This window comes from Vipera berus (assembly GCF_964194415.1).
Source record: "Vipera berus genome assembly, chromosome: 7".
Classification (NCBI taxonomy): domain Eukaryota; kingdom Metazoa; phylum Chordata; class Lepidosauria; order Squamata; family Viperidae; genus Vipera; species Vipera berus.
In genome coordinates this window covers 73,417,248-73,439,747 of record NC_138209.1, presented here as the reverse complement: position 1 = coordinate 73,439,747, position 22,500 = coordinate 73,417,248, and the positions used below count along the sequence as shown (strand labels likewise).

The 22,500-nt window shown below is 42.1% G+C and overlaps 1 protein-coding gene across 5 annotated transcripts in view; it reads right to left on the bottom strand.

Moving 5' to 3' along the window:
* Positions 1-22,500, bottom strand: part of PCDH7 (protocadherin 7) — a gene marked incomplete at its 3' end in the record, with an annotated part of 485,916 nt that overhangs the window by 236,864 nt on the left and 226,552 nt on the right. For 4 of the 5 annotated variants that reach the window (XM_081333139.1, XM_081333135.1, XM_081333136.1 and 1 more), the window contains one exon: positions 2,204-2,420. In XM_081333139.1, the coding sequence (XP_081189265.1) occupies positions 2,204-2,420 (217 nt within the window). The remainder of the gene's footprint in view (positions 1-2,203; positions 2,421-22,500) is intronic. The other variant, XM_081333138.1, reaches the window with a different exon arrangement.

The following is a 22,500-nucleotide window of genomic DNA, read 5'->3' as shown; positions in this document are numbered from 1 at the left end:
AAAGAGTTTCTCTGCTGCTTTGATGAGCCTGTTGCACCTCTAATTAATCAATTCATTAACTATTGATAAAAAACTTTTTCCCCCCCTTCAAAAAAAAGCAAAACTACCTTACAACAGCCCGGACAATCTCCTCATTTATACACTCTTGTTTCGTTTGTTATAATTTCCCTACATGTTGTCATTCAATAGCTTCTTTTGCCGTTACAGAAATAAAATTCATTATAATTTAATTCAGAAAAGTTCAGATCAAGTGAGGGGGGGGGAGAAAGAAAGTGGGGGGAGGGGGACGAGGATAGACTTGTATGGAAGCGGATGGTTAAAAATGCATCAGGAAGTAAATGGAGAATTTAAAATTATGTTATGCTGTGTTTCATTTTAAGTATCAGAGCCTTCTTTCACCCCCACCACAAATGATGCAAGATTCCGACAAAAGCTTCTTTTTCATTATATATATATATATATATATATATATATATATATATATATATATATATATATATATATATGTGTGTGTGTGTGTGTGTGTGTGTGTGTGTGTGTGTGTGTGTGTGTGTGTGTGTGTAAATTACTAACAAAGAATTAAGGGAGGCTGAGATGCATTTCTGACTCATTAGTCTTCATCAGTCAGTCATACCCTTCTGAGATTCGAATTTAAAATTACGTTATGCTGTGTTTCATTTTAAGTATCAGAGCCTTCTTTCACCCCCACCCCAAATGATGCAAGATTCCGACAAAAGCTTCTTTTTCATTATATATATATATATATATATATATATATATATATATATATATATATATATATATATATATATATATAATTAAATACAGCACAGGCAACAACATTGCAATCTTGTTCCTGAGATCCATGATCCCAGGTTTGAAAATGAAATGTTCTGATTTTTTCCCCCCGCCCTAACAGCTGCAAAAGAAAAAAAAAACTGGACGCCTGTCATTCTTTCTAAATAATTCAGCATTCATGGAATCTGGCATGATTAATACTGTTTTATGAAAAAAAAGGAATGGATGCTCTAGCCATGTGTACATCTTTGTAATTGGGTGTCCCAAAGGCAACTAAACAGGGAATGAACACATTAATGATTTTTAAAAAAAAACCTGAATCCATTGAATTCACCCCTCACCATGTGCACTTTAATCAATATGTGCAGATAATTGTATTTTGTAGGTTGGGGGAAGCGTCTACACAGTCTTTAAAAAGACAATAAACTTTGAAGGACAATTATTTTCTTCTAGCTAATGCTGGACATCTTGAATGTAACAATGATTAAGAGAATTATAATAGCAAAAACACGGTAGGTAGCTATTTTTTTAAGGGAATAGATCCTCTCTTTGTGTGTGTGTATGTGTGTTTTAACCAGATTATATATTGATTTATTTTTCTAGCTTTAGGAGATTACGGCAGCAATGCTGTTTTAATTCTTTTAACTGATTATTTCCCCCCCACACTACTGTCTTGATGTTGTCAGTTAAAGTATCATCAGCTTAATCCAGTCATAAGTGAAAGACGTCCCAACCCGGTGATACTTTCATGAACGGTTGTGTGCCGATGTTTTAGTACGCATCGCTGAAATTATTATTAGTAGCAAGTGGTACTGGTTTAATTTAATTTAGATTCTATCTTTCTGTCCAGTAAATCAGAGGTTCCCCAAACCCCAGGCCACGGTCTGTTCGAAACCAGGCCACACAAGTGGTGGGTGAGTGTGCGAGCGCACACAACTCCATTGGCAGCAGCGATGGTTGCTTGCACTCCGTTTGTGCAAGCGGCTGGCACGGGCGCTTGCATGAGAAGCTCCATTTATGCAAATGGTGGGTAGGTGCCCCAGCTGCTTGCACAAATGGAGTTTCGCATGCAAGCACGTGCGCCTGCTTCTTGCACGGAACCATTCTCTCTCTTCCCCCCCACTCCCTCACCGATCCACAAAGCTAGAAAGGTCGGAGACCCCTGCAGTCAAGGTTCAAAGGTTAAAATCTAACCTTAAACCTGCAACCTGCCTGTCCAGACGTCAGCCCCATCCAGCTCAATGGGGCTTAGTAAAGACTCCCATTTGGAGGAAGCCGTCAAATCAAAGTGAAATTCTCGGTCAAGGTTCTTTCCCGCTTCTCCCAACTGACCTCTTGCCAAGTCTACTGGACATGGACTCCCCTAGTGCAAATGGAGTGTTGTGAGTGTTGTGTTTGCCCCTACCATTTTCCATATGCTCTGCCTCACCAACACTGCCATCCGGCGTAGTCCTTTCATAGTTGTCCTCTGGGAGTGGAAGGGCACCCAGCCTCGGGCCTGAAGAACTCTTACTGCTTGGCGTTTCAGATTCCTCCAGACCGCTGTCATAGCAACTCTGCAAAGACCCTTGATGTGGGTCTTGAGGCTGACTCACAACTGAAAACGTCACTCTACGGAACGGCTGCAAAAGAAAAGATTCTGGATGTCACTCGAAAGGTAGGGTCTGGAAGAACGCCACTCTTAATCACTTCTATTATTATTATTATTATTACTATTATTAAAAAATGCACCTTGTAAAACACAGTTCATCCACCCACTGTAGAAAATCACAACAGCTATGGACTATGGTTAGTATAAAGTAAACTATATACTTACACCTTCATTGGAATGTCGAGTTCATTACAGAGCAGGTTTGCAAAATGCGATTGAAGGTTGGATGCAGGCAGTGGTGGGATTCAGCCGGTTTGCAACGGTTCGGTAGAACCGGTAGCTAAATTTTGCTGCATTCAGAAAACTGGCTGGCTTCCAGAAGTTCAGTCTAAGCCTTGGAGGCCTGGAGGAGGCCTCTCAGGCCTAGAACACCCACCAAAAGTGCATGGATGCCACTTCCGGAAGTCCGTTCTAGGCCTTGGAGGCCTGGAGGAGGCCTCTCAGGCCTAGAACACCCACCAAAAGTGCATGGATGCCACTTCCGGAAGTCCGTTCTAGGCCTGGGACGGCTGGAGGAGGCCTCTCAGGCCTAGAACACCCACCAAAAGTGCATGGATGCCACTTCCGGAAGTCCGTTCTAGGCCTGGGAGGCCTGGAGGAGGCCTCTCAGGCCTAGAACACCCACCAAAAGTTCATGGATGCCACTTCCGGAAGTCCATTCTAGGCCTGGGAGGCCTGGAGGAGACCTCTCAGGCCTAGAACAGCCCACCGGAAGTGCATGAATGCCACTTCTAGAAGTCCGTTCTAGGCCTCAGAGGCCCAGGCCTGCATCAAATAAGAGAACCGGTTGTTCAGGTATTTGAATTCCACCACTGGATACAGGTAGTCCTCAACTTACAACAGTTCATTTAGTGACAATAGAAAGTAACAACGGCACTGGAATAAGTGACTTAAGACTTGTTTTCCACACTTATGCAATTGCTGCAGCATCCTCATGGCCATGTGATCCAAATTCAAAAAAACTTGGCAACTGACCCATCTTTATGACGGTTGAAGCGTCCCAAGATCGTGTGATCCCCTCTTGTGACGTCCTGAACAGCAAAGTCAATGGGGGGGAGCCAGATTCACTTAACAACTACGTTGCCAACTTAACGACTGCCGTGATTCAGTTCACAACTGTGACAAGAAAGGTTGAGAAATGGGGCAAAATTCACCTAACTAATGTTTCACTTAGCAATGTAAATTTTGGGGCTCAATTCTGGTCATAAGTGGAGGACTTCCTATACCTGACAGTTCAACAACAAATGAATCTATCTGATTTTCTCAAAATGCCCGGGGAAACTTTTGAGAGAAAGATATGAAAAAAATATAGCCCACTTTTATTTAAATACTGTGTTGGAAGGTTGACAAAGATCGGTGTTCCATGTTTCTAATTAAAAAACAAACAAACAAAAATAGAATGAAATGGAAGAGGTCCATCTATTAATCAAAGCCACGTATCTCACCATGGGCTACTCTAAGCAGCTTACAATAGTAAAAACAGAGAAATGCAAAGAAGTGTAAACGTAACGGTAGTAAAATAGTGAAACAATAAAATAAAGAATGAAAATACAGCAATATGAGATTAAGAGAAGGGTGAGGGGAAGCAGGGAACATGGGGCGGGGAAGGGCGGTTTACTATCAAACTAATACAGGCAGTCCTTGACTTACAACAGTTTGTTTAGTGACCGTTTGAAGTTACAACGGCACCGGAAAAAGTGACTTATGACCGTTTCTCACACGACCATGGTCACCTAATCAAAATCCAGATGCTCGGCAACTGACTCGTATTACAACGGTTGCACTGTCCTGGGGTCACGTGATCTCCTTTCACGACTTTCTGACAAGCAAAGTCAACGGAGGAAGCCTGTTCCACTCAACAAACATGTTACTAACTCAACAACCGCAGTGATTCACTTAACCACTGTGGCAAGGCAGGTGACAAAATGGGGTGAAATTCACTTAACAACTGTCTTGTTTAGCAACAGAAAGTTTGGTCTCAGTTGTGGCCATATGTTGAGGACTATCTGTAGCCACCTCCAGAGTTACACTCCCCCATTGGGTCCCCAGCAGGGGTGGGATTCAAATACCTGAACAACTGGTTCTCTGTGTGGATGCAGGCCTGGGCCTCCGAGGCCTAGAATGGACTTCAAGAAATGGCATCCATGCACTTCCAGTGGACCGTTGTAGGCCTAGGAGGCCACCTCCAGGCCTCCGAGGCTGGAACAAACTTCCGGAAGTGGCATCTACACACTTCTGATGGGCCGTTCTAGGCCTGGGAGGCCTCCAGTCCTCCCAGGCCTAGAACAGACTTCCAGAAGTGGCATCTACGCATTTCTGGCAGGCTGTTTTAGGCCTGGGAGGCCTCCTCCAGGCCTCCAAAGCCTAGAATGGAGTTCCAGAAGCAGTGTGCATTCAGCTGGTTCTCCAAACTCAACAAAATTTAGCTACCGGTTCTACCGAACCGGTGCAAACCGGCTGAATCCCACCACTGGTCCCCAGGCCAACCAGTAGAGTCAAGATCTTCAAGCTGTTCTGGAAGGATAGGAAGGTGGGGCAGATCCCACCCTGGGGAGGTGTAGGCTATTCCAGAGGTGGGTGCTATGTTGCAAATTGTGATCACGTGACTGTAGGATGCTGCAACGGTTATACCCGTGAGCCGGTCACCAAGTGCCCAAATCATGAACATGTATACTGCAGAGGTGGCACAACAGTCATAACTCTGAGCGTCGGTTGTAAGTCACCTTTTTTATTTAAGACAAATTCTTGTTAAGTTAATGGCCATAAGTCAAGGGTTATCTATGGGTGTCCACTGTTTGTTTTTTTTTCCCAGGTCCTTGGAAATGCAAGGAATAGCATGAGGCAAAGTCACTCCACTCAGTCTGTCTAATTTTGCATGAATGTAACTCAAGGATTGGGAAGGTCTGGATGTTGTTGGATTCTAATACCACCCCAACATTCACAAATCATACTCATGGATGCTGGAAGCTGTAATGCAACCACAACAGAATCTCTACTCCTGCCATGAAGAGTAAATGCTTCTTGGTGGTTTGTTAGCAATTGTTAGCAAAAAGCAACAGATGGAAACTAATCAAGCAAAGACTCAACCTAGAGCTACGGAGAAATTTCCTGGCAATGAGAACAATTAATCAGCGGAACAACCTGCCTCCAGAAGTTATGAATGCTCCCACACTGGAAGTTTTTAAGATTGAACAACCATTTTTCTGAAATAGTATAGGGTTTTACTACGTATCTGAGTGAGGGGTTGGACTAGAACAGGGGGTCCCCAGTCTATGGGCTATGGCCCATGACTGGGTTGCGGGCTCTTGGCCAGTAGGCAGCAGAAATGGCTGTATGCACTCTCTCCCTTCATGCTAGTGCCCACAGCCCCATTTGTGTGGGGTTGAATGGGGCTGCTAGCACCAGGTGGGTGTGCGCAGCCCGTTTGCACATGCGCAAATGGGGCCGCTAGCATCGGGTGGGTTGCGTGGCCCATTTGCACATGCACAAACGGGGCTGCTAGCCACTGCAAAGGGTGCACAGCTATTTGCACATGTGCATCGCACCAGCACATGCCGCATGCACAAACGGGGCTGCTAGTGCTGTGCCTGTGTGCATGGCTCCCTTTGCGTTCACCCACATTTGCACACCAATTTGGAAGCTGCTCTCCTTCCCTCTGGACCACGAGCCCCAAAATGTTGGAGACCTCTGGACTAGAAGACCTTCATGGTCCCTTCTAACTCTGTTATTCTGTTTCAACATTGTGATATCTGAAGTGCCCTAAGAGCTGTCTTATGAGTTTAGAGAACTTTATTGTCTAAGCTGCGATGGAAATCCTTCACAACGTATCTTCTCTTTTTTTCAAACACCTCACATATGTTACGCAGTCCCACCCAGACATTAAAACTGCAATGTCTTCCTTCACCCACAGGTGCAGCTGGGGAGATCCATGAAACAGCTGGCTGATGTGTTAAAATAATTCAAAGAGAAGTGTGTTGTTTTTTTTCAGGGCATGGGATTAAAGCTGTCACAGATTTCAGCAGATGGAAATTGTATAAATCTTATGTGAATAACGTCCAGAATGATGCAAAATGTTATAGATGCTATAAATGTTACAGTACGGTCTAGCTGTTGGTAGCACTACCATACACTTGGGTATTTTAAAAACCAACATCTGGGATTTGGGCAGACAGACCACATCAGAGATCAAAGAAAGAAAGAAAGAAAGAAAGAAAGAAAGAAAGAAAGAAAGAAAGAAAGAAAGAAAGAAAGAAAGAAAGAAAGAAAGAAAGAAAGAAAGAAAGAAAGAAAGAAAGAAAGAAAGAAAGAAAGAAAGAAAGAAAGAAAGAAAGAAAGAAAGAAAGAAAGAAAGAAAGAAAGTTGTGGCAGGGTTAGGAAAAAAAATAAAAATGCTTCTTTTACTTCATTCCTTCCCACCAAAGTTATCACTTCTAGAAATGGTATTTTTCACCAACATACTCCATAAAACTTTCCAGCTCCTGATGCCAGCAATGGACACCATGAGCTTCCACTGGGATGTATCCATGCATTAATTATGATTTTGGAATTGTCTTCATTCAAAAATGTCAAGGTAACTTGGACGACCTAACTGACACTAGGACTTCATTTATTGCACACAGACACCCGTTGTTGCATTCTCCAACACTGAAGGGGCAGGAAAGACTCATCAAAGGTCCCTTCACTGCATCCAGAAAAGAGTAAAAACAAACCTATTGGAAAGGGGATGCGACAATTTCAGCTCCCCTTTGTATCTACGGGGAAGTGAATTTCACACAAGGGATGATATAATTGTGTGCACTTTCAATTCATCAGCTTCACAGCCTCCTTGGGTGGTTTGTACGAGGTATGAACCAATTCTCCAAAGCACCTGAGGGCAAGACAAGACACCACAGGTAGAAACTTATCAACCTAAACCAGGGGTAGGCAACCTTGGCTCTTTTATGACTGGTGGACTTCAACTCCCAGAATTCCTGAGCCAGCCATGCTGAGGGGAAAGGGAGAGGTTTCCAAGCTGAGCCATTCTGGCTGAGGAATTCTGGGAGTTGAATTCCATGAGTCATAAAAGAGCCAAGGTTGCCTACCCCTGACCTAGACCTATGGAAAAATTTCTTTTGATCAATTGTTCTCACAATTAAGTGATGGATTAATCCATGGAAACACTTGCCTTCAGAAGTGGTGGGTGATCTATCACTGGAGGTTTTCAAGAAGAGATTCAATAGCCATTTGTCTGACCTGATATAGGGTCTCCTGCCTGAGTAGGGGTTTGGAGCAGAAGACCTCCAAGGTCGCTTCCACATTAGTTCTTCTTCTGAACTTGTATAAAATTCTTGACATTTTACTTTTGTATCGATCACCTCTCAGAGATAAAAGAATCTGACCTGATTTAGGGGAGATACAAGGACTTCAGCCCTGGAGTCTAGCAGACCCAACATGATTTTATGAGGACATTTCACGGACATTCTCAGAAAATGGCTACCTCCAATCACAAACTTTGAGACTGACGTGGTCAACCCCCCAAAAATATTTGTTTGCCAGAACACGAGATTCCTTTCCAACTATGTTTTCTCTCCATCTCCAAAAGTATAATTTTTCAATCCACCTCTTAAATTTTTGTGTCATGTTTCTTGGCAAATGGTCATATGTCTAATTATAATATGAAGCTAAAATTTCCTGTTCTGGGGCCTAGAGGCTTTTTTTTTGGGGGGGGAAAGATATTTGAAGACTTGTGCACAGCTTGATTCCCATTTAATTTTTAAATTAAAGTAAATCAGGCAGGATAGGAATCGTGAGCACACTAGAAGTACAGCAGTGAATCTATTCTTGTGTCTTTTCAATAAAGAGATGGATTTTTTTTCTTATGATGGAAGCGAACCTGCCCCACACTATTGTTTTATTTTAACCTATTAATGGATGAGCATTAATCAGTATTTATTTATTTATTTTTATCTGAAGCCCAAAGGAGAAGTATTGCTGATTGGCTTAAAAGAAGTTGACATATATTAGTAGCTTGGGGGAAAAAAAACAATGGCCAGTTTAGAAATAAAAGGTAGGTTTTTTCCCCCTTAATGTCTCTATAAAAAATAGTCTTTTTTCAGTAATATTATTCTTAACATATGCTTCACTAACTGAAGGAGAAAATAAATTAACTCCCTAAAGGGGTGATCCATGAAAGAATGAAGCAATGTTATGACATTAATATGACAATGGCACTATTTATATTATTGAAAATACTTTGTGGGACTAATTTCTGATTTCTGACAAAATATCATGCACAGTCATCTTGAAGTTTTCCCCCCCTATTTGCCATACACTTAGTCATTTAATATCCTATCTTCTCAAACTTCAGTGGAGATCATAATTTACTGTGTGGTTTAATTATTCATCATAGAACTGGACTATAAATGAATGTATTTGTGCTGCTATAAACTGCTATTCACTACATGATATTGCAATATCTTTTCTAAATGATGTGTCTCTCGTTGCCGCCTATTTATAATTTTTATAGCGCAATTCATCTTCCCAAAGATCCATCCACAATAAAAGAAATCACATCAGGTGCAAAATTTGTCCATTAAGAAATGAATTATTTCACTTTAGTTACTCCACTTAAGCAATCAAATTTGTCCATATATTCAGATAAAGCTGCCACTTTAGAGTCCAGATATATATTCCTAAGACATTAGCAATTTCGGAAAACTACAGTGACTTCACATTGTTATTGTTGTTGCTGAGTTTGTTTGATTGTTTTTTTCCCCATCTGAGACAAAAAGTCTCTGTAGCACACCATCTAAAAGGCATTTTACCTTTTTTTTAACACTGCTTTGCTTAGAATTCCAGATGCCTTTTAATATGGGTGATATTACCTGTGCTGAAAACATCTGTAATTTAACATGAAAGAAAGTTTGCAGGCTTGTGGTTCCTACTTTGGGACCACAATCACTTCTGACCTCATATTTATTTCTTCCATAATTAGCTTCCAGTAGCCAAGAAATTAAAAGACGCTTGCTCCTGGGGAGGAAAGCCATGGCAAATCTAGACAGTACAGTAAAAAGCAGAGACATCACCCTGTCAACAAAAGTGCATATAGTCAAGGCTATGGTCTTCCCAGTTGCAATGTATGGCAGTGAAAGTTGGACCATAAGAAAGGCTGAGCGCCAAAGAATTGAGGCCTTTGAACTATGCTGCTGGAGAAGACTCCTGAGAGTCCCTTGGACTGCAAGGTGATCAAACCGATCAGTCCTAGAGGAGATCAACCCTGACTGCTCTTTAGAAGGCCAGATCCTGAAGTTGAAGCTCAAATACTTTGGCCACCTAATGAGAAGGAAGGACTCACTGGAGAAGAGCCTCATGCTGGGAAAGGTTGAGGGCAATAGAAGAAGGGGATGACAGAGAATGAGGTGGCTGGATGGAGTCACTGAAGCAGGAGGCATGAGCTTAAATGGACTCCAGAAGATGGTAGAGGACAGGAAGGCCTGGAGGAACATTGTCCATAGGGTCGCGATAGGTGAGACATGACTTTGCAACTAACAACAACAACAACAAGGTCCTATCACACAGCAAGTTCTTCTCTGCAAGTAGTCTTAGCTAAAACTGTAAGTTTTAGAAGCTTGAAATAGCTATATCAGTCTCCCTTTAATTCTTTGTCAGCAATCCAAATTTATTTAATACAAACAATTGTCGTAGTTGCAACTTGCTGCCTGTGGATGGCCCTAGTTTGGGCTGATACAGGCAAAAGATTTCACCCATATTTTGGCCAACGAGGTGCTCAAATTACTCAAGATATATCTCCTCCCCTCGTCTCTTCCTTCCCTAATGCAGCTGGCAAAGTGAGAAAGAGCCTGTGGCCTAGAGGTTAAAACAACTGCCTAACATGTAAAGCAGCCCAGGTTCGAATCTCAGAAGGTTGTGGCTGACTGATGAGAGCAAAGAAGCTTGAAATAGCTATATCAGTCTCCCTTTAATTCTTTGTCAGCAATCCAAGTTTTATATATATTTTCCATACTAGGGATGGCTTTAGGGTACCAAGACAAGTATGAGGATATATATAACAGAATAACAAAATAATAGAGTTAGAAGACCTTGAAGGTCTTCTAGTCCAACCCCCTGCTCAACCTGGAGGCCCTATAGAAATGGCTGTTCAATCTTTTCTTAAAAAATCCTCCAGTGATGGAGCACCCACAACTTCTGAAGACAAGCTGTTCCACAGATTGTTAACCATTCCTCTTTATTTCTAGATTATAAGACTATAAGTGTAAGATTAATAAGGAAAGATCTCAAACTGTCTTATGACTTTCTCCCTAATGATTTAAATGGCCTGATTTTCAAAATCAGTGATGATTTTGGAGCCTTGGTGGAGCAGTGGGCTAATGCCTCCTTAAATAACACCAGCTGCCTGCAATTAGTGCAGGTTCGCATCCCACCAGGCTCAAGGTTGACTCAGCCTTCCATCCTTCCAAGGTAGGTAAAATGAGGACCCAGATTGTTGGAGGCAATTAAGCTGACTTTGTAATAATGCCGCTTGGGGAGTGTGTGAAAGCCCTAATAAGCAGGCATATACATAGAATGAAGGCTACTGCTAAGTTTGTAAGCCGCCCTGAGTCTTCGGAGAAGGGCGGGATATTAATGGAATAAAAAAAATGATTCCTTAGGTCTTGATAAAGACACACCCTGGACTAAATGTTCGCTATTTTGTATGCCGTAATGGTCCCTCTTATGTCTTTATCAGTAGAAGTAAAGTTTGTCCTTTTCTAGCTCCATTGTCCACCACTGTGATTTATGTTACTCCATCAAATGTGGTCTCCAATATTTTAGGAAATTTCACAGAAAGAAATACGTTTTTTCTTTCTACTTTAAGACTACTGCTAAGGATAACCCTGGCCCAAAATTTATCAAGATACATCAACTCAGTAGTTCATTATAGTTTAATATTTTCTATGAAAGTTAGGACCAGAAAGTCCTAGGTATCAAACATGTTTGGAAGTTTGCTCCTACTTCAAATGTTTCAAGACAAATGAGGCAAGATCCTCACCCTCTTGTTTATAGGTATGGTTTTGGCTGGCTACCAAATATTGAATGAATCTATATCTTCTTGCATTCTGATCTTCCTTAAATCATTGTGTCTAAGTCAGAAGGTGCAAGTTTGGTCTCCATGGTGCTTGAACTCCATAGAGAAAGAAACATAAATGTCGTTATTCTGATAAATCATAAGGAGCTCAGCAATTGGTTCAGAACAGTCTTCATACCCATAAAAGAATGAGGACAATTATGTCCTTTTCTACTCTGATTTTCTATTGGTAAATGACACGTAACTAATCTGAACAGGAAAGCAAAACTTGCAAATATTGTTAGGCAGGTCCCTCAAAGGTTATAATAAGTAAATACAGTGAAGTTCATTAGTTTCATTACACTGATAGGAACGCTCAGTCATTATTTCTAGTGTTCATCTGCTGTTAAATTGATCATCTGTGCATATTACTTCTGCGTAAGACAACCTGCTGTCTTTCTTGATTACACTGGAGTGGAGGGGATTTTGTTGTTGTTGTTTTGTTTTGTTTTGGAAAAGAAAATAGTAACACAGGTATCTGAGTCCCTTAAGTCATCTCAGGTTCCTGATACGATCTACAAACGTGAGCATAATACAAAAGGAGAAAGCTGTCTTGAGGAGATGTGGATAGGAGGTAAGCTGTTTCTTTCAAGATACTCATGTTAAAACATACAAAGAATGGTTGCCGGAATTGGGTACATCTAGTTTAATGAATAGAAGGATTGGGGGAGACATGATAGCTGTGTTCCAATATCTAAGGAGCTGCCACAGAGAAGAAAGAGGGATCAACCTATTCTCCAAAGCACCTGAAGGCAAGACAAGAAGCAATGGATAGAAAATAATCAAGGAAATAACCAACCTAGAACAAAGGAGAAGCTACCTGAATTGAGAACAATTAATCAGTGAAACGAGTTGTCACCAGAAATTGTGGGTGCTCCAATAATGGAGATTTTTTTAAGAAGACACTGGACAGCCACTTATGGCAAAGGGTTTCCTGACCGAGCAGAAGGTTGAAGACCTCCAAGGTCCCTTTCAACTTTCTGTTCTGTTATTCCAACATCTGTGGCACCGAGTAGACTACTTTAATTTAGTCTACTAGGTGCCACAGATGTTGGAATAACAGAACAGAATGGACCAGAAGACTACCAAGGTCCCTTCTAACTCTGTCATTCTGTTATTAACTTTTGATTGGGAACTGTCCAAAGTTGGTTGAAAGATGGGAGATTATGTAATTGTTTTTAAGTAAGTACACAAGCAAGTAAGAAAGAAAGTAAATGAATAAGTTAGCTAGTTACTTTTGTTCAACTAAAAATGATCACCAAGACCTCAAACAAAGCTTTGAGGTCTTGAAGTGGAAAGTGAACGCAAGGATTTACAGTGGACGTTTTTGGCATAACATAAATAAACAGTAGACTCCAGAAAACCAGTTAGGGATTAGGCAGCTGAGACTTAGAGAAAAAATATTATTTCCTGGATCCTGCTGTAAATGAGGTAGGGAATTGCCCTGAACCAGATCCATAGCAAGATGAACAGTAGCCCAAAAACAATTGGGTGACTGATTATATTTTCACATAGGAGGAAAGAGTAGACCGGATGAAGATAGGATATTTTCTAAACATGATGAGGTGAGCACAAAGCATAAAATGCAAATTTGTTTTACTCCTTAAAAAAATGTAAGGAAATAAAAAGAGAAATCTCATGAACGATTCTGTTGTCTGAACACTCCAAGGAGCCTTAATTCTCAGTGAAACTTCTACTATCTTTCTGGCACCAGAGTTCTTTTAAATCTTAAAGAGATATAAGCAAGCTCCCAGTGACCTATCCATTTCCAAGCTAGGACGCTGAGCTTGTCGATCAGAAGGTTGGCAGTTTGGCGGGTCGAATCCCGAGTGCCGTGTAGCAGAGTGAGACCACTTTTTTTTTGCGTTTCAGTCACTTCACCACCACCCCAAGCCCTCCCACTTAATGTGCAAATGGATTCACCAGAGGTAGGGGATAGGAATAGTTCTACTCCAAACAGAGAAAGTGGGACAGGAGATTTACTTCCATGTGTATGTTCCTCAAGAGCTCCGTGCCTGTAAGAGAGGAATTAGTACATTTTTTTTAGAAATAGCTGTTGGCAGTAAAAAAAAAAAAATTCCTTTCAACGATGGAGACACCTGCTTGAACGAGCTGCCCACCCCTATGTAAGTCCATATTGATCGTAACAATTTATAGATGCTGCAGAACACCAAATCTCTCACAGCCTGGCAAATAACATGAACACAATTCTTTCCTTGCTTTGATTTTTAACATCTCCTAAATCCCAGGCTCTTAGAACAAGCTTCCAGATGCTATGTCATGCAAGCCAGAGTATGGAGTTCCCCAATCACACACCCCAATAACACTGGGGTGTCACTGTTAATCACACACACACATACACAACAATACTGCAGGCATGCAAATTGAGTCCCACCCTAAGGCAGATCAACATGAAAGTCTGACAGTGGAAAGGTAAATTCTAGGAGCCCTAAGTGGTGCAGTGGTTAGAATGCAGTATTGCAGGCAAAACTCTGCCCACAGCCTTGCAGTTCAACCCCGACAGGGCTCACAACTGACTCAGTCTTCCATTGTTCCAAGGTTGGGTAAAACGAGGACCCAGATTGTTGGGGGCAATATGCAGGCTTTGTAAACCGCCCAAAGAGTGCCCTGAAGCACTATGAAGCGGTATACAAATCTACGTGCTATTGTTATTGTTGTTCTCTTTTGATCAGATCAAGGCTCAGCAGCAGTAGGATGGCTAGACTAGGGCCCTGTTGGATTAACTCAAGTAACCCAGCAAAATAGCACCTCACCTTTTACCACGGCGGTAGGGCAGCTCTTGCACAACAGATGTTTGTTTTGTGCCTCTTCCCCTAAGGGAGGAAGTGCTACAGCTGGGCCACGACAACAAGAAAGCAAAGGAATCATTAAAAAGGCAGTTTATCTCCTCAGAGAATTTTGTTGACCAAAAGGCCATGTTGAGATAAAAAAAATAGGTTTCTTCTTGCCTTGTCTGTCAATTGCTGCCTGGCTGCAATTAGTGCAGGTTCGAGTCCCACCAGGCTCAAGGTTGACTCAGCCTTCCATCCTTCCGAGGTAGGTAAAATGAGGACCCAGATTGTCGGGGGCAATTAAGCTGACTTTGTAATAATGCCACTTGGGGGTGTGTGTGAAAGCCCTAATAAGCGGGCATATACATAGAATGAAGGCTACTGCTAAGCACATTGATTTGTGCTTCTTAGATTGTAAGCCGCCCTGAGTCTTCGGAGAAGGGCGGGATATAAATGGGATTTTTTAAAAAAAGGAGAAAAACCATTTCCTGATAAGCCCATTGGATTGTTGCCACCAATAAACATGTCTAGCCACCCCAACCCTGGTACCCTGTTTTTCTAGACTTCATTGCTGATCTTCCATCTGAGAAGGGCTACACAAGGAGTCCTCGGCTTACAACAGTTCCCTTAGTTACAACGGCCCTGAAAAAAGTGACCTGTGACCATTTTTCACACTTGTGGCCACTGCAGCATCACGTGATTTACATGCAGATGCTTGACAACTGACTTACATTGGTGACAGTGTCCCGGGCATCATGCGATCCCCTTTTTGTGACCTTCTGACAAGCAAAGTCAACAGGGAAGCTTAACAACTGTATTACTATTTCAAGAATCGCAGTGATTCACTTAACAATTGTGGCAAGGAAAGTCATAAAATGGAGCAAAAATTCACTTAATGACTTTCTCCCAACGATCCGAGAAACAGTTCATTTTTTTTGCGCCATACAAATGAATGAACCTTTATTGTCAAAGTACAACCATGTATACATTGAGATTAGCTGAGCCTCCCCCCGTGCTCTCTCCCCCCAACACACAGTGACAACAAACCCTCCATCCTACCACACCATGTGAACCAACTACACCACACACCGGCCTCCCAAGTCAATTCTGCATAAGATTATGTCCCATTTAAAAGCCTAACAGCCCATGGATAAAAGCTATTTTTCAGCCTGTTGGTACGGCTGGCTATTTTCCTATATCTCCTACCGGATGGTAGGAGAGTAAAGAGATACCGTCCAGGGTGTGAGTCGTCCCTGAGAATCTTCCTCACTCTTCCAAGGCAACGAGCCCTGGCGATGTCATCCGGTGGTGTCAGGGGACAGCCCACAATGTCTTTAGTTATATCTTTAGATATAGAGAATTAGTCAATCACATCATACCTGACAAAGGAAGTCAATGAACTTCCAAATTTTGGATGGCCGTCTTGCAAGTATTAAATATGAAAATTCACCCATTATCTGGGAGAAGCCAAGAAGGTTACGTACGGTGGCTATTACAACAATATTTACAATGCTACAACTCTCAACAAGAAGACAGCTGGACTAATTTGTACCTCTTGCTGAATTTGCTCACAACAGTGCTACACACTCTTCTATTGGTATGTCTCGGTTCTAGGCAACAGATCTATTCCACCCATGAGTGATACCAACAACCAGACAAGAAAGCACCATTTTGCACACCACCGAGTCTGCACAAGAGGCAACCAGGCCAAAGCTTCTTAAAAGAACAGTTCAAACTGGCAAAGGCCACAAGCAAAAAAAGAAAAAAAAGCAACAGATGCATAAAGATGCATAAAGCGCCCCGGCTTTATGGAACCAACTGCCGGTTGAGCTCCGGACGGCACCGGATCTTCGCTCCTTCCGGCGCGGGTTAAAGACCCATTTATTCGAACAAGCTGGCCTGGCCTGATGGGGGAACGTTAGGGTTTTAATGGGTTTTATATTCTGATTGTTTTAATTGGGCAATTATTTAATCCTTTTTTAACTTTTGTATTTCTATTTATATGCCCTGTTCACCGCCCTGAGTCCTTCGGGAGAAGGGCGGTATAAAAATTTAATAAATAATAATAATAATAATAATAATAATAATAATAATAATAATAATAATAATAATAATAATAATAATAATAATATAGACTATAGAATATAGAATATAGGTGGGGTAGAAAATATTTGGTGTGGCTCGACACAAAATGTCTTAATTCAGCAAAAATTAGACTCAACATTTATTGATCCCTCCCAGGTAACTAATCAAATCACTAGTAGCATTTTGCTTGCAGTTGGTAGCATCAAAAAAACCCCTTGTCCTGTATCCCACACACAGAGAGAAAGAGAGAGAAAGAAAGAAAGAAAGAAAGAAAGAAAGAAAGAAAGAAAGAAAGAGAAAGAAAGAGAGAGAGAGAGAGAGAGAGAGAGAGAGACTGTGCATTCTATATTCCAGACAGCATCGTCCTTTCTATTCTAGTAGATGAGAAGAGTACAAAGTGGAAATGGCATTAAACTCTAGATGTGCAAAGAAGAGGGAGTCAGCCTATTCTCCAAAGCACCTAAAAGCAGAACAGGAAACAATGGATGGAAACTAACCAAGGAGAGAAGCAACCTAGAACCAAGGAGAAATTTCCAGACAGTGAGAACAATGAATCAGTGGAGCAACCTGCTTCCAGAAGCTGTGGGGGCTCCAGCACTGGAAGTCTTTAAGAAGAGATTGGACAGCCATTTGTTGAGAATGGTATAGGGTTTCCTGCTTGAGCAGGAGGTTGAACTAGAAGACCTCCAAGGTCCCTTCCAACTTGGTTGTTCTGTTTACTTCATACACTGGGAAGGCTATCCAAAGTCATAAGACGATGGAAGGTAGCAACAGATGTTCATGCACTGCAATTAGTACATCGTTTTCATGACAAACACCCCAATAAACCCTGTCCTAGAAAGCTATCAACCTTGCAAGAATCAAGCATTGACTTGGACTAGCATGCAAATTTCTTTTATGGGATGGAGGGAGTTTTAAGTCTCTCAAAAAGCCAAGTAGAGGGAAATGAACCAGGTCCTTCCATATCAGGGATATAAGACATGGGTGGGGGGGGAGTCCCAAGAGAAAGACAGATGCCAACTCAAGTGGAGATGATTTACCAGACACTTTGTGTGCTCCGAGAGATTTGCGAGGAGGAGGAGGAGGTGGAGGAGGAGCAACACAGCTACATTTCATTCTCGTAGCCCACAATCTATTTCCCTTGGAAGGGGAGAAGGTATGTGAATGGTTGTGTGTCTCTGTGTGTGATGAAATGGAATGGGTGAATGAATTTAGGGAATAGAATAGAATAGGAGCTGGAAGGGACCTTGGAGGTCTTCTAGTCCAGTCCCCGGCTCAAGCAGGAGAAACTATACCATTTCAGACAACTGACTGTCTAGCCTCTTCTTATAAACCTCCCACGATGGAGCACCCACGATTTCTGGAGGCAACCTGTTCCACTGGTTAATTGTCCTCACGGTTAGGAAGTTTCTCCTTAATTCCAGGTTGTTTCTCTCTCTGATCAGTTTCCATCCATCATTTCTTGTCCTGCCCTCTGGTGCTTTGGAGAATAGTTTGACACCCCCCCCCCTCTTCTTTGTGGCAGCCTGTCCAATACTGGAATACTGCTGTCATGTTGCCCCTGTTTCTTCTTTTCTTTAGACTAGCCAAACTCAAGTCCTGCAGCCGTTTTTTGCTACCAAGGAGGTAGCAAAGGAGGTATCCGAGAAGAGAGGCAGGAGCCCCCAGTAGCTTAACCGTCAGAGAAACTTAGGCAAGAACCACCTTAATTAATCAGGCTGTAAAAAGAGAACAGAAGGAGACTTGCACTTTCAGGCTTGCAAGATTCTCTTAATGTAGCCTTACAATAAAGTAGAATTAGTTCATGCTGTTCTATTTCCTGCTTGGTTTACCTAGGAGTGTTGGCACTGCATTCCAAGAAGTAAAATCACATTGATCAATCAGTGACCATCATAAATAAAATGGATCCAAAGGGGCCGGCAAATCTGACTAGACAGGGAGTTATTAGCTGTAACTAGACATCTTTATAGAAGAGCATTAGAAGAAAATGAGAATTAATGTCCTTCACCACAGGGAGAAGTCTTGGCATGTGGTTGAAGAATTGCCCTGAGGTCTCCTGGGGCAATCAAATGAAATAAATTGGACTTCAGTATCCAGGATTTTCCCCAAGGCTGATATAGCTGGAAAAAACATAAGCCAGAGACCCAATGGAGGGAAAAAAAGGAGCAATAAGATGAAAAGACAGCAATAAGTTAAATCAAGAAACAACATGGTTAACAAGCTGAACAGGATTTCCCATGCTATTCTTTACAGCTGCATCGTAGAGATAGTCCTTGAATTATAGCCATAAGTTGGGCAAGAATTTCCACTGGTAAACAAGGTGGTTATTAAGCGAATCACGACCAAATTTATGACTGTTTTGCCATAGTTGTTAAGTGGATTGCTGCGGTTCTTAAGTGGATCACACAGTCATTAAGCAAATCCAGTTCCCCCTCCCCCCCACACACTTGACTTTGCTTGTCAGAAGCTGGCTGAGAAAGTGGCAAATAGCTACCACATGCTGCAAATGTTGAAAATTTCTGTTGTTCAGCGAGACCCTTGTTACGTGAATTTTGCTCCATTTTATGATCTTAAATGAATCTTAAGCTCGTCACGTGGTTGTTCAATGAACCCATGGCTTCCCCATTGACTTTGCGTGTCAGATGGTCACAAAAAGCGATTGCACGACAAACCACCCCCCAAAAAAAAATATTGCAACCGTTATAAATATGAACTAGTTGCCAAGCATCCCAAAGATACCTTTTCACAAGGCAACTGGAGTTTCTTGTTTTTCTTTGAAGATGTTTTGCTTCTCATTCCAGAAGCTTCTTCAGCTGAAGGAGAAAAACAAGAAAGCCCAGTTGCCTCATGAAAAACCATCTTTGGCATAACTAGGACCTGTGTGAGAAGTCAGCCCCCCACCACCACCCAGAGAAGGGCAGAAAAAATATATTTCCTCAAAGGATCTTAAATAGGCAGAAAAGCATGTCCAGTTTTTTCTTAATATCCCCAAGTCTCCCTCCCCCAAGCAGAAACCAGCTCTGTAGAAATGCAGATGTGATCATCCATTCAGGAAGGTTGAAGCTAGAAGATTAAGAAGACAAGGACATCCAAAATCTACATACCCCACCCAAACTCTAAGACAGGACATAATAGGATTAACCCACAGATGCCAAAGGGACACAGGTCAAAATTACATGACACAGGAAATACAAAGCCTCAAACAGGAACAGGAAGCAACCTCAAGAGCCCCAGAGGGTATAAAAACCCACTCCCTACATGTGCTCACTCTCTTTTCTTCCAGAGCCATCTTTCTGTCTGGCTCTCCTCTTCAATAAACTGCAACCTTCTTTCTAAAGCAGTTGCCATGTTGTTTATTCCCGGCTTGGACTGAACCGTGATGAAGACTTTTCCTTCAACACCTGGATGACTGAGAATCTCCACAGACAGTTGCCAAGCACTTCATATTTCGATCACGTGACCATGGGGATGCTGGAATGGTCATAAGTGCTTGGGATCAGTTGTAAGTTCTTTTTTCAGTGCCACTGTAACTTTGAATAGTCACTAAACAAATGGTTGTAAGTGAAGCACTACTACTTTATAGATGTGTAGTAACTCTATAAGGCCGTGGTGGCGAACCTATGGCACGGGTGCTACAGGTGGCACACAGAGCCCTCTCTGTGGGCACGCACGCCATCGGCCCAGTCCTAGGCCTTCAGCTGGGATTTATAAAACCTTTTTGGTTTAGGCCTCCGCCGCCATGTGCAAAAAAAAAAAGGTTCAATCAATCAATCAATTTCAACTTCTCATGGGAAAAAAAAAGAGCTCGCAAAGTTGGAATTGATTGAACATTTTAGTCCCACCCAGTCTGCCGTTACCACCTCAGCCACACCCACCAAATGGGCCACGCCCACCCGGAACCCGATGATACACAAGTGGGTTTTGGGTTGCAGTTTGGGCACTCGGCCTCTAGAAGGTTTGCCATCACTGCTATAAGGCATGGAATGGCATGGAATGGGACAGCTTGCCACAGCCAACCCGCTGCAGGACAATTTAACAATTCTATTTAATTATTTAAAACAAATAAATAAAAATATTTTAATTTTTGCCATTCACGTTTTCTGTCCCTCCTTTTGCATCCTTTCTTCAATTATTCTATCCTACTATTTCTTTGATATCAGTGTAGTTCTGGTCCCCACAGCGAGTTGTGGGTGTGGCGGGTTGTCCTGCCGTAAGTACAAAAAAGATGTTGAGACCTTGGAAAGAGTTCAGAGAAGAGCAACTTAAGAGGATCCAAGGCCTGGAGACTAAAACATACGAAGAACGGCTGCGGGCCCATGGTGCTCATGAGTTTGGTGGTTTTCTTGCAGATATCTCATCACCAAACTAGGTAATAGGTTCAGTGTTAGATAGCAAATCCCACATTTGTCTGGCACGAATGATCTTGCCTAGTTTGGTAGTGAAATGTCAGCAAGAAAACAAACAAGCCCACTGGGCACCAAGGACCCCACAATTCAACCTTGTGCTGCAAAATAGTTTCTTCTAAAGACCACACCTGGAATACTGCAGCCCATTTGAATCACCTTATCACAAATAAAGATGTTGAGAGTTTGGAAAAAAAAATCAGAGAAGAGTAACTAAGATGATCCAAGGCCTGGAGACTAAAACATACGAAGAACAGCTGCGGGACTTGGGTTTGGCTAGTCTAAAGAAGAGAAGAAACAGGGGGGACATGATAGCAGTGTTCCAGTATCTGAGGGGCTGACACAAAAAAGGGGGTCATTTTATTCTCCAAAGCACCAGAGGGAAGGACAAGAAACTATGGTTGGAAACTGACCAAAGAGAGAAGCCACCTGCTATTAAGGAGAAACTTCCTGACAGTGAAAACAATCAACCAGTGGAACAGCTTGCCACCAGAAATCATGGGTGCTCCATCACTGGAGGTTTTTAAGAAGAGACTGGACAGTCACTTGTCTGAAATGGCATAGGTTCTCTTGCTCGAGCGGGGGCTGGACTAGAAGACCTCCAAGGTCCCTTCCAGCTCTATTCTATTCTAAAGTTGACCGTGGCAAATTGACCATGGCGAGTTGGCTGCAGCAAGTTGGCTGTGGTGAATTGTCATAGACCCTTCCTGGCACGGAGCTTTAAGGATTGTAAATGTGCAGACTGAAACAAGATAGCTGAAGGGACACCACAGTTTGCAGATAGGTTTAAAAGACAGAGAGATTAAGAAAAGGAGAAAAAAAAACCCTCTAGGAACTGACATATCATAGCAACTAACTGGGACCGTCAACATTATAAGCGAAATACAACCTGGTATTAGGCACATTCTCTGGAGGGATGATATACAAAAATATCGGATAGGTTTCTCAGCTTGACAGAAGCGAATGATCAACTGCGAGTATTACAAGCTACAATGTGACCCAAGGCACTAAACAGCCACAAACAATCTAGTGGGTGATCAATTTCTTGGAAAAAAAATTACAATCTGTATCAACTTGCTGGAGTTTCTCTCTACTGTACTGGTGAAATTTAACAGTGCAGGTGGAAAATATATACAGTCCTAGTGAAGAGAATTAATTGTCCCAATCTAAAAAAATGAAGACAAAAAGACTCCGTTTAGCATAGCATAAGAGCTGATGTCTCTGACAACGCAAGGAAACAAATTTGCATCTCCAGGGCTCAAAACAAATATACTCGAAATCATTTGAAATTCATAGCCTACGAAGACAGATAGGGCAACAGTAATTCCAGAATTGCTTTGGGGTTCTAGATCCATGCATCTTATGCCAATTGCCACGATCCAACTTCATTATCCATTCAGGAAGGCGAATTTGAGATTAAATTTATCTGTGACACAGGCCTTTGCTACAGAACTCGCTCAGCTAGCTCACTGTTCTTGCAAGCACAGCTAACTCAAGGATACAAGATCCAATTTGGTGTATTGATTAAGGCACCAAACTGGGAGATTGTGAGTTGTAGATCTGCCTTAGGCATGATAGTTTCTGTCTGGCTGATTTTAGGCCAATTGCCAAGAGACAGTGAGTTCAAGTACAGACTTAGGCATGGAAGCCAGCTGGGTGATTTTCAAC